The sequence below is a fragment of the Nelumbo nucifera genome, chromosome 4 (assembly GCF_055504915.1).
Source record: "Nelumbo nucifera cultivar China Antique chromosome 4, China Antique-T2T, whole genome shotgun sequence".
Lineage (NCBI taxonomy): Eukaryota > Viridiplantae > Streptophyta > Magnoliopsida > Proteales > Nelumbonaceae > Nelumbo > Nelumbo nucifera.
Genome location: NC_142652.1, coordinates 32,254,113 through 32,272,474, shown reverse-complemented (window position 1 = coordinate 32,272,474; position 18,362 = coordinate 32,254,113). Strand labels below are relative to the sequence as shown.

Genomic DNA, 18,362 nt, shown 5'->3' with positions numbered 1-18,362 from the left:
GCTCAACTTTCACATAATCAATATGGTTTTTAGGCCCTGAACCCTCAAACAGTAGGCCTCCACATGTATACACGTATAGCCGACTGTCCCCCACAGGCCAGGAACTTAGGCCAGGTGCAGGTCACTAGTCCAACCGGCCGGTTCGACCACAGGTTGAAAACATTGTTTGGCTCATGCAAGAAAGGATAAACATCTCATATACTTCAAGTTATCTCAAACGCTCCAACTGTCCAACATAATAACAGATGAAAGAATGGTTGCAGTGGTTTTTTATCAAAAAAATACGAAAAAGAACGGTTGCAGTGGGGGAAAAAACAAATGAAAGAATGGTAGTTCTCTATACAAATGAAATTTTGCCCTGTTTATCTCTAACCTGCTGTTCAAAAGGAAATATACAAAATTAGGATAAACAAAAGAAATTTGTAAGTTCTTGTTCTCATTCAATACATTTCATAATCACCTTTTCCCGTATCTTCAGGATAAAAATCATCTATGCTTTTATACTGACTCCATCTATAGAAGAGGTCATCTTCACTTTCATGAGACTTGACAGGACTATGAACTTCAGGAACCTTTGGTTCCAGATCTTTGGCTGCTTTCTCCTGCTCTGGTTTAGCTACTTCTTCCTGAAAACATGTCAAACAGAAATTCCAATGTTGAGAATCAGAAAGCCAGATTTCAAAAAATAATAATAATAATGAGTGAATTTACCTAAAGAGGGTGGAATAACTGGTTAAGAAATATTGGTATCGTATATAGGGCAACAACATTCATACTTTCAAGTTTCTCTTACTACTCTTTATTGTAAAGCCTGGATTACAGATACGTTGCACCTAACTCTAGAGAATCTGGTACAGAAACATGTAAAGGGGAAAAATGGGGAAAAGTGATGACCAAGAACATATACATTTTTTTCATGAGTGACCTCTTCTTCCTCTCCTGTCAGACCAAACGATTCCTCATCTCTACCAGAATCCTTCTCTGCTTGGGCAGTGGCTTGCTGTAGTCGCTCAATAACTAGTTCAAAATGGGAATGATCTGCAGAGAAAATGGACTTATTATATAATGAATGCATTACAAGCATCTTATGGTGCAGTCATCAGTGGCCCCGAACCTAAGATTGACCATTTTATTTGCCTACCATACATATACCTACTAATGAAATATTTCGTAGCTCGAACTTAAAACAAGTACTCTAGTACTAATAAAATTTTTACCGACTGATTATTAGTAACGGCAGGGGTTTTTGATTTTACAGGTCACACTATAGGAGGGTCATCTTATGGTGCAGTCATCAGTGGCCCCGAACCTAAGATTGACCATTTTATTTGCCTACCATACATATACCTACTAATGAAATATTTCATATCTCGAACTTAAAACAAGTACTCTAGTACTAATAAAATTTTTACCCACTGATTATTAGTAACGGGAGGGGTTTTTGATTTAACAGGTCACACTATAGGAGGGTTAATAACTAGATTTACAGATGAACATATCCAATTTGTACATTTTGAAGGAGGTCAAATTCATTAGAAATTGATCCAGAGAGCTTCAGCAAAATATTACAGATAATCAAAATGAATTGATTGACACATAGAGATCTCCTAATTGGGAGATACCAAGTATGGGTCTTGGACATAGCCAAAGTGCATAACAAACAACTTTTTGTGCAACAAAAAATTTTATGCAGAAGAGAGGAAAATGAATGGGCGGCAAATTGTTGAAATCATTTCGCCTAATCAATTTGCATTTGTAAAAGGGCAGCAAATTGTTGATAGCATTCTGATAGCAAACGTATGCATGGAAGAGAGGAAAATAAAGACAAGCCGGGGGTGATTGTGAAGCTAGACTTGGAAAAAGCATACGACAAAGTGGATTGGGAATGTCTATTAGAAACCCTAAGGCTAATGGGGTTTGGAAGAAAATGGATTCAGTGGGTGGAGGGATGCGTTAAATCTACGTGGTTCTCAGTCCTGATCAATGGGCAACCTAAAGGCTACTTCAAGGCTAGTAGGGGATTGAGGCAAGGATGTCCCTCTCCCCCTTACTCTTCACTCTCATAATGGAAATTTTTAGCCAATTGGTGAAGAAGGCAAATCTGTTAGGGTTGGTGAGGGGTTTCGAAGTTGGAAGAGATTCAATTCAGATGACGCACCTTCAATTTGCAGATGACATTATGATGTTTTTAGAGGCTGAAGAAGACAATGTTGTCAACTTGAAAAGGATCATAATCTGTTTTGAATGGATTTCGGGGCTCCGTGTTAACTTCTCTAAGAGCAGTATTGCAGGGCTGAATGTAGCAAATGTTCAGTCCCTAAACAATTTTAAGGAAATTCTTGGCTGCAAAGTTGAAAGTCTTCCCTTCTCCTATCTTGGAATGCCCCTTGGAGGAAACCCAAAGACTCAAAAAGTTTTTGGGATCCAGAAATAGAGAAATGTGAAAAAAAACTTACCACGTGGAAAAGAGACTACTTGTCAAAAGGCGGGAGACTTACCCTAATCAAAGCTTCCTTGGCAAACTTGCCCACATACTATCTCTCGTCCTTTCGAATGCCAACCAAAATTGTCATTCAGCTGGAAAGACTTCTAAGGAGGAATGTGGTTTGGGAATAGGTCATTTGAGAGAAAAAAGCACAGTTCTTCTGAGTAGATGGCTGTGGAGATTTCCTCAGAAACCAAATGCCCTTTGGACTGAGATCATCAGCAGCAAGTACGGGAAACATGCAAACGGTTGGAATTGCAGGTTGCACTTGAACCGGATCAAGGACATAAACCCTTGGAAAGGTATACTCTCAACCTACCAAAATTTCATCTCCTTTATCAGGTACAAAGTGGGAAATGGGGATAAAATAAAAATCTGGACTGATGTTTGGTGGGGTGACTCTACCTTGGCTGAATCCTTTCCTCGCCTCTATAGCCATACCCGAAACAAAGAAGCTCCCATCACCCTTGTCCTATCCTCACATCTCTCAGTACAACTGGAACTAGACTTTAGAAGACCTCTGAGAGAAAATGAACTTGAGGAAATATCTAGATTCCTTTACACTCTCAGAGAAGTGTACCTTTCCCCAAACGCCCCTGACACTCGAGTCTGGACCCTACACCCAGCAGGTAAGTTCTCAACCAAAGTCCTACTTCAGGGCTCTAATCAAGAAAGATCAATTAACTGAATTTTTCCCGTTTAAGACAGTCTGGTGCACTCACATTCCCTCCAGAGTTTGCTTTTGCATGGGAAGCCAGTCTGAAGAAGATCAACACTTTGGATCTTCTCCAGAAAAAGAACCAAGGAAGGTCCTATTTATCCCCTCATATTTGCTGTTTGTGTTTAAAAGCCAGGGAATCAGCCAATCACATTCTGATCCACTGTGAGGAAACCAGAAAATTCTGGAATTTCTTTCTCAATTGTTTCAATTTTAGTTGGACATAACCCGAACATGTGATAGACTGTCTCAGACAATGGACAGCAAGAAAGTTAAACAAAAGAGGAAGGATTCTATGGATTTCCGTAGCACATGCCATCTTATGGAGCATCTGAGAAGAAAGAAATAGCTGAATCTTCAAAAATAGAGAAAGAAACTTTGAGGAGCTTTTGTCTATCATTTCTCATAGAATTTTCGTTTGGACCAGCATTTTAAAGGAGTACCATTTTCCAACCTCCAAAGAAATGCTGCAGAATTTCTGTTCTCCAAACACAAATCCTTAATTCTCCCTACCCCACATTCTCCTGTGGCAGAAGGGGAGATAACCTTGTACTTTGATGGAAGTGCGTTTGGAAACCCAGGTGCAGTAGGAATCGGTGGAATTTTTAGAAGAAGAAATGGCACAGTTATTTGGGCTTTTAGTGGACCAATAGGGATAGCCTCTTCATCAAAGGCTGAAATTATGGCAGCATTAACTGGAATCAGGATTGCGAGAGATCTGGGTTTTCAGAACATCACCATAAAAGGAGATTCAGCAAATACAATCAGGTGGTTAGCTGACTCTGGCAGTAGACCATGGGCTTTAGCTCATTTTTTGACTGGAGCAAGGGATATCCTTCTCAACCTAAATGCACAGCTGGGTTGGATCCCTAGGGAGCTAAACACTGTTACGGATGGTCTAGCAAAAGCTGGTGCACACAGGGATGTCTTGTTTAGTGATAGTTCTCTTCCTACTTAACTTTGAGATGTTACTTCTGTGTACATCTTCTTATGTACCCTCTATTTCATAAATAAAGTTAACATCTTTTTTCAATATATATGCAAACACCAATCAAAACTAAGCTGAATAAAGTATAGGCTTTAAACTGATATTAACAAGTTGAGAACAGCAAGTATCATTTTAACCTAGAAAGAATAATAATTTATAGTTTATGCATAGAAAGGGATAGTACAGCTGAAAGTTTAAGGCTCATAAAGAGAACAATTACAATGGGGATATCCAATCCTTCATATAAATAACACCTTGGCCTTTGCTATTTCTAGTTTTATTTTTTCTTCCAACTGCTGCAACCTATAGAAGTTCTTGGTTAAACTCAGACAAATTGTATCCTGTTTTAACACAAAACTCCACTAACTTATAACTTGATGGCAGGAAGATTTCATAATGACTTAATTGTAGCAATATCCCATTAAGTGCACCTAACTCTTTTTCCAAATAAACCTAGCATGTAGCATCTTTCTGTTTGAGCTGATACAGCCACCTAAACCAGCAAGAACATCTGCCAAATCATCTGGATAGTTTGAAATCTATCCATATTTGCGCATGCTGTTTTTTCATCAGCCTCCACTGATATCTTTTTCAGCTAGTGGCTACATCAGTTAATGGATGCTCTCTCCAGAAAAAAGCTGCCACATGTACTTATATTCCATCAGAAGATTTAGGCTATACCAGTCAGTAACCAGGGGTGCACATTGATTGGACCATAGAAGAGTATAACATTTACATTTTCTCATATTGTAGTTGCTAAGTATTTATTTATAGCATCAACCTATCAAAAAATATTCGTAGTATGATATACAAGTGCTAAATTATATTTAATGTTAACTATGCTTCAATGCATGATACATTTAAATTTCAAGAAAATATTAACAACCCAAAAAATTAAGTACAAGGCAATGTTAAAGTTGACATAAAACTTCAAGCATTATAAATAGGTATAATGAGCCTACCACAGTTATTACCTAATGAGATAGGGCTCTAGGCCCAGTCCCAGCTCATTTAATAAACAGACTTCAAAATTAAGCCCGGGCCTGAGTGTTAAATGGGGAAAAAAAAAAAAGCTCAAAACAGTGCAACCCATGTTAAGAGTAACATACTGATCTCTCATATTGACAAACTTGCAAGATGTAGTCTCAAATGTATTCGCAGATAAAGGTGCCGATATGGTACAGTATTGTCAAAATACATTCATGTCCAAACTTTCAGATGAATTCAATGAGCTACTGAAGGAGAAAAGAGAAACTATGGCAAGTTACTGAGGATCACTGGCACAGTCAAGACTTCACCTTTTGAGCGATTTGTTAATGCATCATACAGCAGGGAAGGATGCTTGCGTTCTTCCTTCTTATATTTTAATTTCACTTGATGTCGTGATCGATTAGGAAATAGTTGTTGTATCATTGCAAAATCTGTCCCAAACTGCCGAACAGCCTGAAAACAGGTAAGAACATGCACCACAGTTATAACTCCAACTTGATCAAAATGGGCATATACTGAATAACAAACCTAAGAACTAGTACAGGGTACATTAATCTCAGTAATGTTAAATGCATGTGAACCATAAGCCTCAAGGCATGCCTCAGTTTGAGGCATTACTGACATGCTCCAAGGCTGATACTTGATGTGTGTTTATGCACATGAGGTGAATACCTCAAACCATGAGGCATGTATAACGCCTAGCCTCTGGTGTGGCATAGAAATGAAGCATGCCTCATATCTTATGCATGTGCCTTGTAAAGAATATTAATACATCCCTATCTCATTTAAAAATAGCCATCTTTTATTTTTTCTAAATTATAGTCAATCACTTAATTGTTTAACTTTTTATTATTCCACATAAATATCAATTATCAAACCTTTTGGCCCTTTACAACAATCATGGAGATTGGAAACCTAATAAACAAGGGTTGAAAAAAAAAAAAAAACCTTCTATCTTGTTAGAAGGTCAGATAGAACACCGGGCCATTAAAGACCAGCAGCTTTCTGTCTCAGCCTAAGTGCCGAGAACCATTAAACAAGGCCTGTTCCAACATTTGGAGCTATCTTGGAGCGACATTACAACTGCAAAAGGATTGGATTTAATCCTATCCAAATTCAAATCTAATTCATTTAGCCATAATTAGGTTTTGAAATAAGATCTGCCCATTGCTTGGATCAAATTCAAATATTGCTTGTCCATTAGGATCAAATCCGATCTGATTGAGTATATATACATACACAAAATACCACTTTTCAGTAGCAAACTTCTTTAGAATTAAGTGGGATTTTGGGTTTGGTAAATGTATTTTTTCTATTTATAGTACATTTTTTTGTTTTATATTTAATTTTATAAATTTATGCTAATTTTATATATGCACATTGACAGAATATCTTGAACTTAACAGCATATAGCAATATGTTCAAGGCACTTGGGTCCAAACAGAAAAAAAAAAGTAACATCAGTTTCTGCGCTATCAAGAAATTGGTCATGCCAGATGTTTCCCCAGCTGACGGTGAAGTTCAAAAAGATGTTGGAATGACTCAGCCAAAATGTAGTGAGGTGGTTCAATAATGACAGAATTACATGCCAGAGCAGAGACATTTCATCTTATCAGTTTATATTTATTTTCAACATAGAGTCCCAATTGTACATAAATATATGCATGAGGATTTACTGATCCAAGTACCTGATAGAACAATTCTGTATCTTGTTTTGACCATCTTCCATGAGGTGTCCTGTCCATAAAGGAGTGGTAATTTAGTTTAAAGGAATTCTTTTGTATTGTATGATTTGCTTGATCATCATCAGAGTTGAGACCTTGCGCTGAGGTGAAGGGATCCTGTTCGTCAAAGAACGTATCTTGGGGGGGAGAATTTTTAGCACTGCACAACAAGAAGATAGTCAGAAATATTTGAGGCTTTGGATACTGAAACTAACAGCCACAAGATCAGATATATCCATTTCTCATTTTTAGATAATAAAGGTAAGTTTCATTAAAATAAAAGATTACAAGTATCAGATGGCGAGATGTCACCAAGTGAAAGAAAATTGAAAACAATCTCAAATTTGTTTCTTTTTTATGAATAAGAAAACAAGCTTTTAGGTTGAATGGTTCAGAGCGGGACTATCAGATCTGAAAGGAGAAGTCGAGTGAACAGTTTTTTTCTTCTTCGCACCAGATTTCCAGATCTGCCGCCCTCATCTGCTGTTCGGCTGATTGAAGATCTCACACACTGAAGTAACTTTTCTCTCTCTCTCTCTCTCTTACCATTTTTTTCCTGGTCGTGTGCCAGGGCAGAACCTGTACTAGGTCTGCCGATTGGATGTGAGGTGATCAGCACCTCTTTCTTCCCTTTTTTGTGAGGTCGACTGATCCCTGTGAAACTGTAGGTCGTGAGGACCTTTTTGTGTGCTGCAACAGCAGCTTTTATGGTGAACTGAGGGTCAGAAAGTGACCAGTACCTCTTGTGTGCTGCAACAGCAGCTTTTATGGTGAACTGAAGGTCAGAAAGTGACCAGTACTTGCTGTAACAGCAGTTCTGTTGATGCGTAGGTCAAGAGATGACCTGTATGCACTGTGGCAACACTTGTGTTGAGCTTGTAAGTCAAGGGATGACCTGTTAGTGCTGTAACAGCACCTGTGTTTTTACAAAAGGTGTATTTCTGAAGAAAAAAAAAAAAATTTTCGTTCTCCCTCAATGTTGAATTTCTTTAAGGCTGTGTACCCCATTTAAGAGTTGTTTTTGAATCTGAAATCATGAGTGGTGAAGATTCTGCTACATCCGATGTTTCCTCAATGCTGAATGGAATGAGTGGGGGTGTGGACCTATCCTTTCCCATGGCTGTTATTCCTCTTGATGGTTTAAATTATTTAGAGTGGTCAAGAGGGACCAAGCTGTACATCACTGCAAGGGGAAAGATAGGTTATATTAATGGGAGAATCAAAGAACCGCATTCTGGGAGTGCTGAATATGACAGATGGAACCAGGAAAACAGCATGGTCATGTCTTGGCTTTTGGTTTCTATCCAACCTCAAATAAGAAGGAATTTCATGTGGGCTGAAACGGCAAATGAGATCTGGGAACAAGCAAAATCAACATATTCGGAACTGCGACACTATGCAAAAATCTACCAGCTACAGGCAGAACCGTCTACTTGTAAACAGGGGGAGAGGTGTCTATCTGTGTACTACTCAGACTTGACCTCTGTCTGGAAGGAGTTAGATCATTATCAGAGTGTGGACTAGAAGTGTGATGAAGATGCAAAACTGTACAAAAAACTCGTCTCCCAACAGAGAGTGTTTGCTTTCTTACATGGTTTGAACCCTACATATGAATCTATCAGAGTCCAGATCCTAGGTAGCAAAGATCTTCCATCAGTTCAGAAAGTTTATGCTCTTGTACAATCAGAAGAAAGCAAAAGGAATTTGATGAACAGTTCTGGAGATGCAGTTGTGTTGGCAGCGAAAGGGAGTGTTACTACCGGTGGGGGAAATACTTCTAAGAAGGGGATCATCAGAAAAAGATGGATGACAAGGGAAAATTGTGGTGTACTCGTTGCCAGAAACCCCGACGCACCCGAGACACATGCTGGGATCTTCATGGGAAGCCGAAATGGGCTCAAGATCTGAATAAGAAGCAAGGTTCAGATATGAATAAAAAGTTAGGACAGCAAGGTACAAGAAAACACACTATGGCAAACATGGCTACTCAAGAGAATCAGCCCCCCATTCATACTGTGACTCAGACACATCCATCTAGATCTGACCCAAGGAAGGATATTATAAATTCCTTCCGTGACCACTTAGAGTTCTATGTTAGAGCAATTCGTCAGATGGATGCTCCTCCCTCAACTTCATTTGCGTCTACATCAGGTAACTCTGCCACAGCTTTCCATGTTGCTTCTCATAACCCTGACACTCCCTGGATCATTGATTCTGGAGCGTCAAAACACATGACTAGTACATCCTCTTACTTTCAAACTTATCACCTTCTTTCTGGAAGAGACAAGGTGAGACTAGCTGATGGATCATACACTACCATAGCTGGTCAAGGAACCATTTCTCTCCCTCTCGACCTTACCCTCTCTGATGTTTTACATGTTCCAAAAGTTCCCATTAATTTGGTGTCTGTTAGTAGTATTACTAATTCCTTAAACTGTTCAATGACCTTTTTCCCTTCTTACTGTGTGATCCAAGATTTGGCCTCGATGAGGACGATTGGTAGAGGATGTATGGTTGATGGACTTTACATTCTGGAGAATAAGGCTGGTCATCAAGTCACAGAGTCTAAGAGTCAGTCCTATAAGAGTCAAGTTTATCTATGGCAATGTCGTCTTGGTCATTTATCTTTTGAGTCTTTGAAAGTGGTGTTTCTAGAATTGTTTAAGTGTCCGTTTCAGATTTCTCTTATCAAACTTGTCAATTGAGTAAGCAATGTAGAACTTATTTTCTTTCAAAAAATAATAAATCTGAATTTCCTTTTCACATTGTTCATTCTGATGTGTGGGGCCCTGTTACTTTACCATATGAGAGTGGCTACAAGTATTTTATTACCATTATCGATGATTATTCTAGATATAAATGGGTATATCCCATGCGGACCAAGGATGAAGTACCCCATTTTTCAAACGGAAATCCAAATTTTTCAGTCAGATAATGCCAAAGAGTATTTTCATAGTGATCTCACAGAATTTTTTGCTTCACGTGGTTCACTTCACCATAGCTCTTGTGCTCGAACACCACAACAAAATGGTGCTGTTGAAAGAAAGAACCGACACCTCCTTGAAGTGGCCTGGGGTTTACTACTCCATATGAATGTCCCAAAACGCTTTTGACTTGAGGTTGTCCTTTGTGCTACCTACCTCATCAACCCGTATGCCCTCTCGTTGGTTAGATTGCAAAGCCCCACATCAGCTTCTCTTTCCTAAGGCCCCCTTCTTCCCATTCCTCCTCGTGTGTTTGATTGTCGTTGCTTTGTCCAAAATTTGTCACCCACTCGTGGAAAATTGGATCCTCGTGCTATTCCTTGCATATTCCTGGGGTACTCCTTTACTCAGAAGGGATACCGTTGTTTTGGTCCTGTTTCTCGGAAATTCTATGTTTCCATAGATGTCTCTTTCTTTGAGAGTGAGCCTTTTTTCCCTGTTTCTCCTCAGGGGGAGAGTAGGAATGAGGAGAAACTGGTTCAGCTTCCTCCTCTTCCTGATCCTCCTCCTTTTCGTGTCTTCTTCCGTCGTCACAAAGGCCAACCAAATTCAAGAGCTATGGAGGATCCAGAAGATGTACCTCCAATGCCATTAAACTCTTCGGGGGCGGATCATACTCACTCAGGTATCTTGGTTCCCATTGATGTCCCTGACCCCATTGCAATTGATACCTCTATTGCTAATGACCTTGACCTTCCTATTGCTCACAGGAAAGGTGTTAGATCGTGCACCACTAAACACCCCATTTCCCACTTTGTTTCCTATGAAAACATTTCACTCTCTTCTCGAGCCTTTCTCACATCCATTGGCAGTGTCCCTATCCCTAAGAATGTGGCAGAAGCTCTTTCAATACCTAAATGGACAGATGCTATGAAGGAAGAAATTAATGCCCTTCATAAAAATGCCACATGGGAACTTGTAGATCTTCCTAAGAGAAAGGATCCAGTTGGATGTAAATGGGTGTTCACAGTCAAACATAGGGTTGATGGCACGGTGGAGAGGTATAAAGCTCGTTTAGTGGCAAAGGGGTTTACACAAGTGTACGGAGTTGATTATGCAGAGACTTTTGCACCCGTTGCCAAGATGAACTCCATTAGAGTTCTATTCTCTCTTGCTGCTAATCTTGACTAGGATCTATATCAGCTTGATATCAAGAATGCATTCTTGAATGGTGACCTTGAAGAGGAAGTTTATATGATACAACCCCCTGGTTTTCAGGCTCAAGGCAATGAACAAAAGGTGTGCAGGTTGAAGAAGTCTTTATACATGCTGAAACAATCACCGAGAGCCTGGTTTAGCAGATTCCATGCAGCGGTTCAGTAGAAAGGATACAAGCAATGTCAATCTGATCACACATTGTTTGTGAAAATAAGAGAAGGTAAAATTGTTGCTTTGATAGTATATGTTGATGATATAATTATCACTGACGATTGGAAGGATGAAATCCAAAAGTTGAAGAGTTTTCTTGCCACACAGTTTGAAGTAAAGGATCTAGGTCCGCTCAAAAGGGGTATCTTCATTTCCCAAAGGAAGTATGTCCTAGATTGACTCCAAGATACAAGAAAAATGGGAGTGAAGCCAGTTGATTCCCCTATTGATCCTAACCAAAAATTAGGTGACAGCCAAGGTGAACCTATCAAGGATGTGAAACAATTTCAGAGACTTATAGGGAGATTGTTATATCTTTCTATGACCCGCCCAGACATTGCTTATGCAGTTGATGTCCTTAGCCAGTTCATGCATGGCCCTATGACCACTCATCTTGAAGTAGTAGAAAGAATCCTCCAATACCTTAAAAGTTTTCCAGGTGCTGGCTTGTTGTTTCAAAGGCACGGACATTTGAAAGTTGAAGTGTATACTGATGCAGATTGGGCAGGATCCCTAAATGACAGAAAGTCAACTAGTGGCTATTGTACCTTCCTGGGAGGAAATCTAGTTACCTGGAGAAGCAAAAAGCAAAGTGTGGTGGCTAGATCCAGTGCCGAAGCTGAATATCGAGCAATGGCTCATGGAGTGGCTGAAATTATGTGGATAAAGAATCTGTTGAGTGAGTTGGGTTTTCTAGTGGATAGACCTATGACCCTATTCTGTGATAACAAAGCAGCCATAAACATTGCTGCTAACCCTGTGCTACATGATAGAACTAAACACATCGAAGTCGACAAGCATTTTATCAGAGAGAAAGTTATCACAGGGGAAGTGTGTACTCCCTATGTCAACTCTGAGGATCAACTTGCAGACATCTTTACAAAAGGACTACACCACTCACGACATCATGATTTATGTGACAAGTTGGGCATGATTGACATCTATGTCCCAACTTGAGGGGGAGTGTTAATAGCTGTTATTTTTCCTATGTATAGTACCGCAGGGGTACAATTGTACTTTTACTCTTTTTTATTTTAGTTGTTGTCGCCCTAGTATATATATTAAAAAAGTTGTGCCGCCAGCAGTATATTTTGCTCTCAGTTCTCTCTTCTCTCTTCTTCTCTCTCTCTTTTCTCTCTTCTTCCATTCTTCTCTCCTACATAACAGATAACAAGAAGACAAACACCCCCAAAGGTTGAGATGCCCTGCACCATAAAAAAAAAGGCAGTCCAGTGCACGAGGCTCCAACCAATGCAGGATCTGGGGAGGATAGATGCCAAACACCATAAGTGCAACCGTTAATGGGTACTACTGATAAAATAAATAAATAACGTTAATGGGTACTCCCATCCCCCCAGAACAGATTCTCTATGCCCCTAATTTCGCCAACCCATTTGCAGCCCTGTAGACCCATTGTTCAGACATCTATCTTCCCCTTTTTACTTCTTTTATCTAATTTTAGAAAATTTCTGTACATCCAAGGACAACTCTCTTCATTTTGAACCCATCCCACTACCTCTTTAGAGTCACCTTCCACAATGATGTCAGTGTGGTTCTTCATCTTTGCCAATCTCAGCACTGCAGTACAGCTAAATATCAGATCTGATTGCAGACCCTTGGCCTATTGGACCCAAAAAAAAAGGGTAAGAATTTCTCCATTATTGCTCCCAAACACCCCTCCAATTCCAAAGGGGCCGGGCTACCCTTGATGCAGCCATCAAAATTGAACTTAATCCAATTATTAGGTGGAGGATCCCACTGAGGATGAGCAACTACCCTGCCCAGTACCCACCGCTAACCTAGTAATGAGCTGCTAGTTTCTAACTATATAATCAACAGAGAAGGAGCTTAATAATCACATTGTTTTAAACCAATGAGCCACTTTCATTGTGATCAAGTCAATGATAATACCTCTCTCATGAAATTTGTTTCTATAGAGCTTTCCATTTCTTTTCTCCCAAATAGACCATAAAATTGCAGCTCTCATACACCTACAAAGAATCTTTCCTCTTCTAGTCAGAGAAGTGAAAAAAGTAGGCTGAATAGCTTCTTCACTTCCGAAGGAGGGACCCCTCTACAACCAAAGAGAGCGAAAAAATCCCAAATACCCGACACAAAAGGACAGGAGATTAGCAGACGACTTTCCCCACTCTCATAGCATAAGAGGCATATATGATGAGATATACACCAGTAAGGTCTCTTCTCTTGAAGGGTCTCACAAGTATAATCTTTGAATGGTACAACTCCCAACAAATACCCTCGCTTTAGGATGAGTTGGACCACTCCAAATTTCTTTCACTGGAAGGAAGGGGGAAGCAGGGGAAAACAAAAAATCAAAGAAAGATGCACAAGAGAATTTTTCAGATTTAGAAGGATCCACAAACACACCCCTTTAACAGCTCCAGGGATTCAAAACTAAGAGGGATCTCCACTTCTCTCAAGCCCCTTCTGAACCCAGCATTCCAATTACAACCCAGGGGACCATAACACAAAATAGAAATGGTTTTGCTTTTATCTTAGCAAGCATAATCCCCCCACCACACATCCTCACAAAATCTGATTTTGCCTCCAGAATAAAGGTCGCATCTGACAAAATTTAAAAAAAAAAAAAAACAAGGATACCTGCAACGGATTTCCATGGAGTGTTCATGGTGGCTCTTGTGTTCAGCCCAATACTAACGATTATACATCGCCAATGATAATATCCAAAGTAAAAAAAGTTTAGATCACAATGCTCCTTTATCACAGTCCCCCCCCCCCACCACACATCTTCCCAAAACCTGATTATGCCCCCAGAATAAAGGTCATTTCTGACAAAATTAAAAAGAAAAAAAAAACAAGGATACCTGCAACGGATTTCCAAGGAGTGGTCAAGGTAGCTCTTGTATTCGTCCCAATACTAATGATTATACATCACCAATGACAATATCCAAGTTTAGATCCCAATGCTCCTTTATCAACCTCTCTAGCTCTGAATAAAACAAAATCCATTGAACTGATTTTTGCTTCCAAAGAAGTGTCTATTTCTTTTTTTTCAAATGCCCCAGCAATTAGCAAATGAAATAACACTGCAAACAATCTTTGCTTTCTTTCGTCCCACCAGTGATGGTCATGTAGGAAATTTTACTTGTGGTGAAGGATTAAAATTTGATCTTAAATAGACCAAGGGAATAACACCATACAAAATTCACCACTCTAAAGTGTTTTTTTTCTTTTTTACAAAGGTAAATAAATAAATAGTAAACATCCTCCCCCCAACTTTTGCACATAAAACAAAGACTTTTCAAGTGAAAACCTCTAGACATCAAATGTTTTTTAATCATTATCTAGACTTCAAATGGTTGATGATGAAAACACAGTCTAAAGAGAGAAACCAAGCAAATGCTTCCACCCTAGCATAAACTGGATTTCCCTACAGCTTTTATATATTGCTCAATTTGTGGAAACGAAAGATTAAATACCGAAATTGGTTTCAGAATTTGCACACATACACAATGTTTGTGTTCTATATATTTGCATATAAGCCCCCTCCACTCACACACAAACAAACGAGAAGGGGAAAAAACATCGCCTAGTTTAAGAAACATCAGATTCTCAAGACTCCAACTAGTGCAAAGCCTAGTGGCCTTTAATGTTATCATTCTCAGAGCTAATGGTTGCCTGGTTTGGACCTATAGTGGGTGTGCGGTGGAGGTTGATGCTGCGGAAGCTGAAATTAGAGCTCTCCTTGTGAGTCTCAGAGTTGCTGCCTTCCTCAACATTTCCTCATTGGTGGTTGAGGAGGATTCCAGATCGGTGATAATAAGCTAGATGATTGATAAGTAGGGAGGTCTGTAGGGATTCAATTTCTTCCCCAATGAAATCAGGAATCACACAGCATTGCTGAACTGCACCTTTAGAGGATACCTAGAATTTTTTATGGTAAAAGAAAATTCCATTAAAAAAAAAAAAGAAAGAAACATACAACCTAGCAGGTTACAAGGCATCACCCACATACATCATCATAGAGAAACTACTATAAATCAACATAAGTTTTCCAAGTTACAAAGATGAAATCCCAGAACTTCCCCTAACTTATCCCCCAGGTCCTCCTTGTCAATTTATCTGAATTCTGGTAGCACCATAACCCAATCAGCCATGGATTTTCTGACAGCAGCCACTATCTTGTCCAAGCTGCAGGCTTTGTCTTAAAAAATTCTTCAATTCTTCTCCTTCCATATATTCCAACATATTACAAATGGAATGCAGCTCCAGATCACCTTCACTTTCTTGCTTCCTCTCAACTTTGGCCATGAAGGGAAGATTTCTGCAGTTAATTTTGGATGAAAATCTGAAATACCAAACATAGCAGTGAACAACCTCCACATGAAACCAGCAATCTTGCAAGAGTAAAACAGATGACTGACATTTTCCTCCAGCTCTTTGCATAAACAGCACATGTTAGCCATACTAGAGCCCCTTGATTTTCTCCAATCTTACTAAGGATCCTAGGATCCCAAATTACCACCAAACCACCTGAGAGACCCACTGCATTCACCTCCACCCACTCCCCGCTATTGGATCCCCAAATTCCGTTCTTCATTCTCATATCAAAAGCCTCTAACTTTGTTTTTTGCAACAACACTACATCAGAGATATGTTTTCTCGGAAATTTGCTAATGACCTTCTTCTTTCTTCTCTGAGCCCTCTTACGCTGCAAGATAACAACTTCATCTTCTAATACTGTCTTTCACCCCCTGCTGATCCCCACCCCTTGTTTTTCGTCGGCCAATCCTTCTCCCTTCCCTTCTCCTTCACCCCACGCCTCTTCCACTTCTCCTAGGCAGACTTTTTAATGTGTTATTCCCTTCTGCTCCTCTCAAGTTGTTCTATAGCCTTCCTCACTACCCCTGCCAAAGCCAACCCTTCACTCTTCGTCAGACAATCCCTCCCTTCCCTTCTTTTTTTTTTTTGGATCAATGACAAACTTTTATTAATAAAAGGAGATGGCAGAAGATACAACAGGAAGGGGGATAAGATCTCTTACCCCACCCTAAAAGTAAACATCAAATTACAACACTGCCCAAAAGAAACTACCTCTTCCCACCCCTTGTTTAGCTAAAGAGTCTGCGAAAGCATTGGCACTCCTCTTGGACCACTGAAACTGAATTTGCATGTCTTGAGTGAGCTGGTTAATTTTCTTTTTTTCATTCGAGAACTTCCACAAACTAACATCTTCCTTCTACAGCCAGTTAATAGCCAATGTAGAGTCGCCCTCCACCAGCAATTTCCTAATATTAAGCTGTTTGGCTCTTTTTATTCCTTCTAAAACTGCTAGAATTTCAGCTCTCAGAGAATCCCCCCAACCTATAGGGCCTGAAAACATGGCCATAATTTGACCTTCGTCCCTGAACACTCCACCTATACCTGAATTGTCTGGGTTTCCTACGCTGCTGCCATCAAAATTCAATTTAGTGCACCCCAAAGTTGGAAGAGTCCAAGTTGGAACAGGGGAATTAATCAACCGAGCGGACCAGGCTACTTTTTTCCAATTTCTAATGATATCTCCTGCTGAAAATCCTTCAAATAGCTTCATAGACTTGACCCAATGAACCACCCTAACATAGATTAAATCAATGATGGTTTCTTTGTTCTTTTTTTTTCACGGAAAGTTCATTGATTTCTTTCCTCCCACACTGTCCAGCATACAACTGCTCTTACACATCTCCATAAGATTTTACCTCTCTTTTTTAAACCCCACTGAAGTAGAGTTAAACAAGCTTTGCACACTTGGGGGGGTGGGCCACCTGCAACCAAAAAGAGAGAAAAACCAACACCAGATTTCTGATACAAAAGGACAGGAAACTAATAAGTGATAACAGCTCTCACCATTCTTCTTACATAAGATGCACCAGTGCAGGGATAAACACCAACTTGGCCTTTTCTTTTGAAGTAAGTCAGAAGTGTTACTCCCTTCCCTTCTCCTTTGTCCTTCCTCCCACACCTCTTCCCCTTCTCCGTAGGCAGACCTTTTAATGTGTTCTTCCCTTCTGCTCCTCTCAAATTGTTCTATAGCCTTCCTCACTACCCCTTCTCCTCCTAGAAAAATAGCCCTAGTGCTTTACCAATCTATACCTGTCTCTCCACCAGCCTATCAATATCCACCCTCCCTCTCACCATAGAGTGCTCTCTTGTTTCTTCTCCTCCTTCGACTCCTGAATTTTTTTTATTCTTCCCCAACCCTTTCACCTCCCTTGGTGTTGATTGGCCTGTACATCCTCCACACTTTTTGTTCTAAGCTTTAACGAAAGCTATCTTTTCTCAAAAAAATAAATAAATAAATAAACACATTTTCAGTTCTCCAAATTCTTTCAGCCCATGCTCAATAACAAGTTATGAAAACAATTATGGGTTCCTATCCAACATCCCTGGAACCCTTGATGTCATAAGCATGATTATCTCTCCCTCAAGAAACACCAAAAAAAAGTGTAATGTTGAAAGTTATGCAATTTCCCTTTTTTACTATAGAAAGGCAATTTTGTACATTTTAGTAATTTCCATAACCAACTCCATTTTTTATTTTTTATTTTTAAGGCTGCTTTTGGATCCCAGAATTGAGCTGGAACAGAAAAATGGATTTGATCCTAATTCCAGGTTCAAGCATTCAGATTGCAATATTTAAGACAAAAATTGGAATCACATTAGGCCATTAGAATACCAGGAATTGGAAGCTAAAAACATAAATGACAAGTTATCGGGATGGGGAAGGGGGACAATGTAAATATAATAATTCCAGGAACCTTGGTTCAATAATCAATAACAAGGAACAAGGGAGAACTTGAGAAGGGATGTTAGTAGCTATGTTCTCTGGCCCAATAACAAGGAACAACTGAATTTTGATGGCAGCAGTATGGGAAATCCAGGGCCTTCGGGTATTGGAGGGTGCTAAAAGATGAGAAAGGGAATGTAATAGCTATTTTCTCTGGCCCAATTGGAGTGGGAGACTCTTTGAGGACTGAAGTGTTAGAAGCTTCGGAAGGGGTACAAAGGGCTAAGGACCTGAATGTCAATAAAATGATTATAGAAGGAGATTCTGAGACTGTAGTGAGCTGGTTAAAAGAAGACA

At 39.6% G+C, this 18,362-nt stretch overlaps 1 protein-coding gene across 7 annotated transcripts in view; it reads right to left on the bottom strand.

Moving 5' to 3' along the window:
• Window positions 1-319: 319 nt before the first annotated feature.
• Window positions 320-18,362, bottom strand: part of LOC104609943 (Homeodomain-like superfamily protein) — a 30,439-nt gene continuing 12,396 nt past the window's right edge. For 4 of the 7 annotated variants that reach the window (XM_019199860.2, XM_088903172.1, XM_010276382.3 and 1 more), the window contains 4 exons: window positions 6,870-7,065; window positions 5,490-5,634; window positions 908-1,038; window positions 320-626 (listed from right to left, as the gene is read on the bottom strand). In XM_019199860.2, coding sequence (XP_019055405.1) covers window positions 441-626; window positions 908-1,038; window positions 5,490-5,634; window positions 6,870-7,065 — 658 coding nt within the window. In that variant the 3' untranslated portion in view covers window positions 320-440. Of the gene's footprint in view, window positions 627-907; window positions 1,039-5,489; window positions 5,635-6,869; window positions 7,066-18,362 lie in introns of those variants that run through there. The other 3 variants (XM_088903170.1, XM_088903171.1, XR_016085509.1) reach the window with 3 other exon arrangements.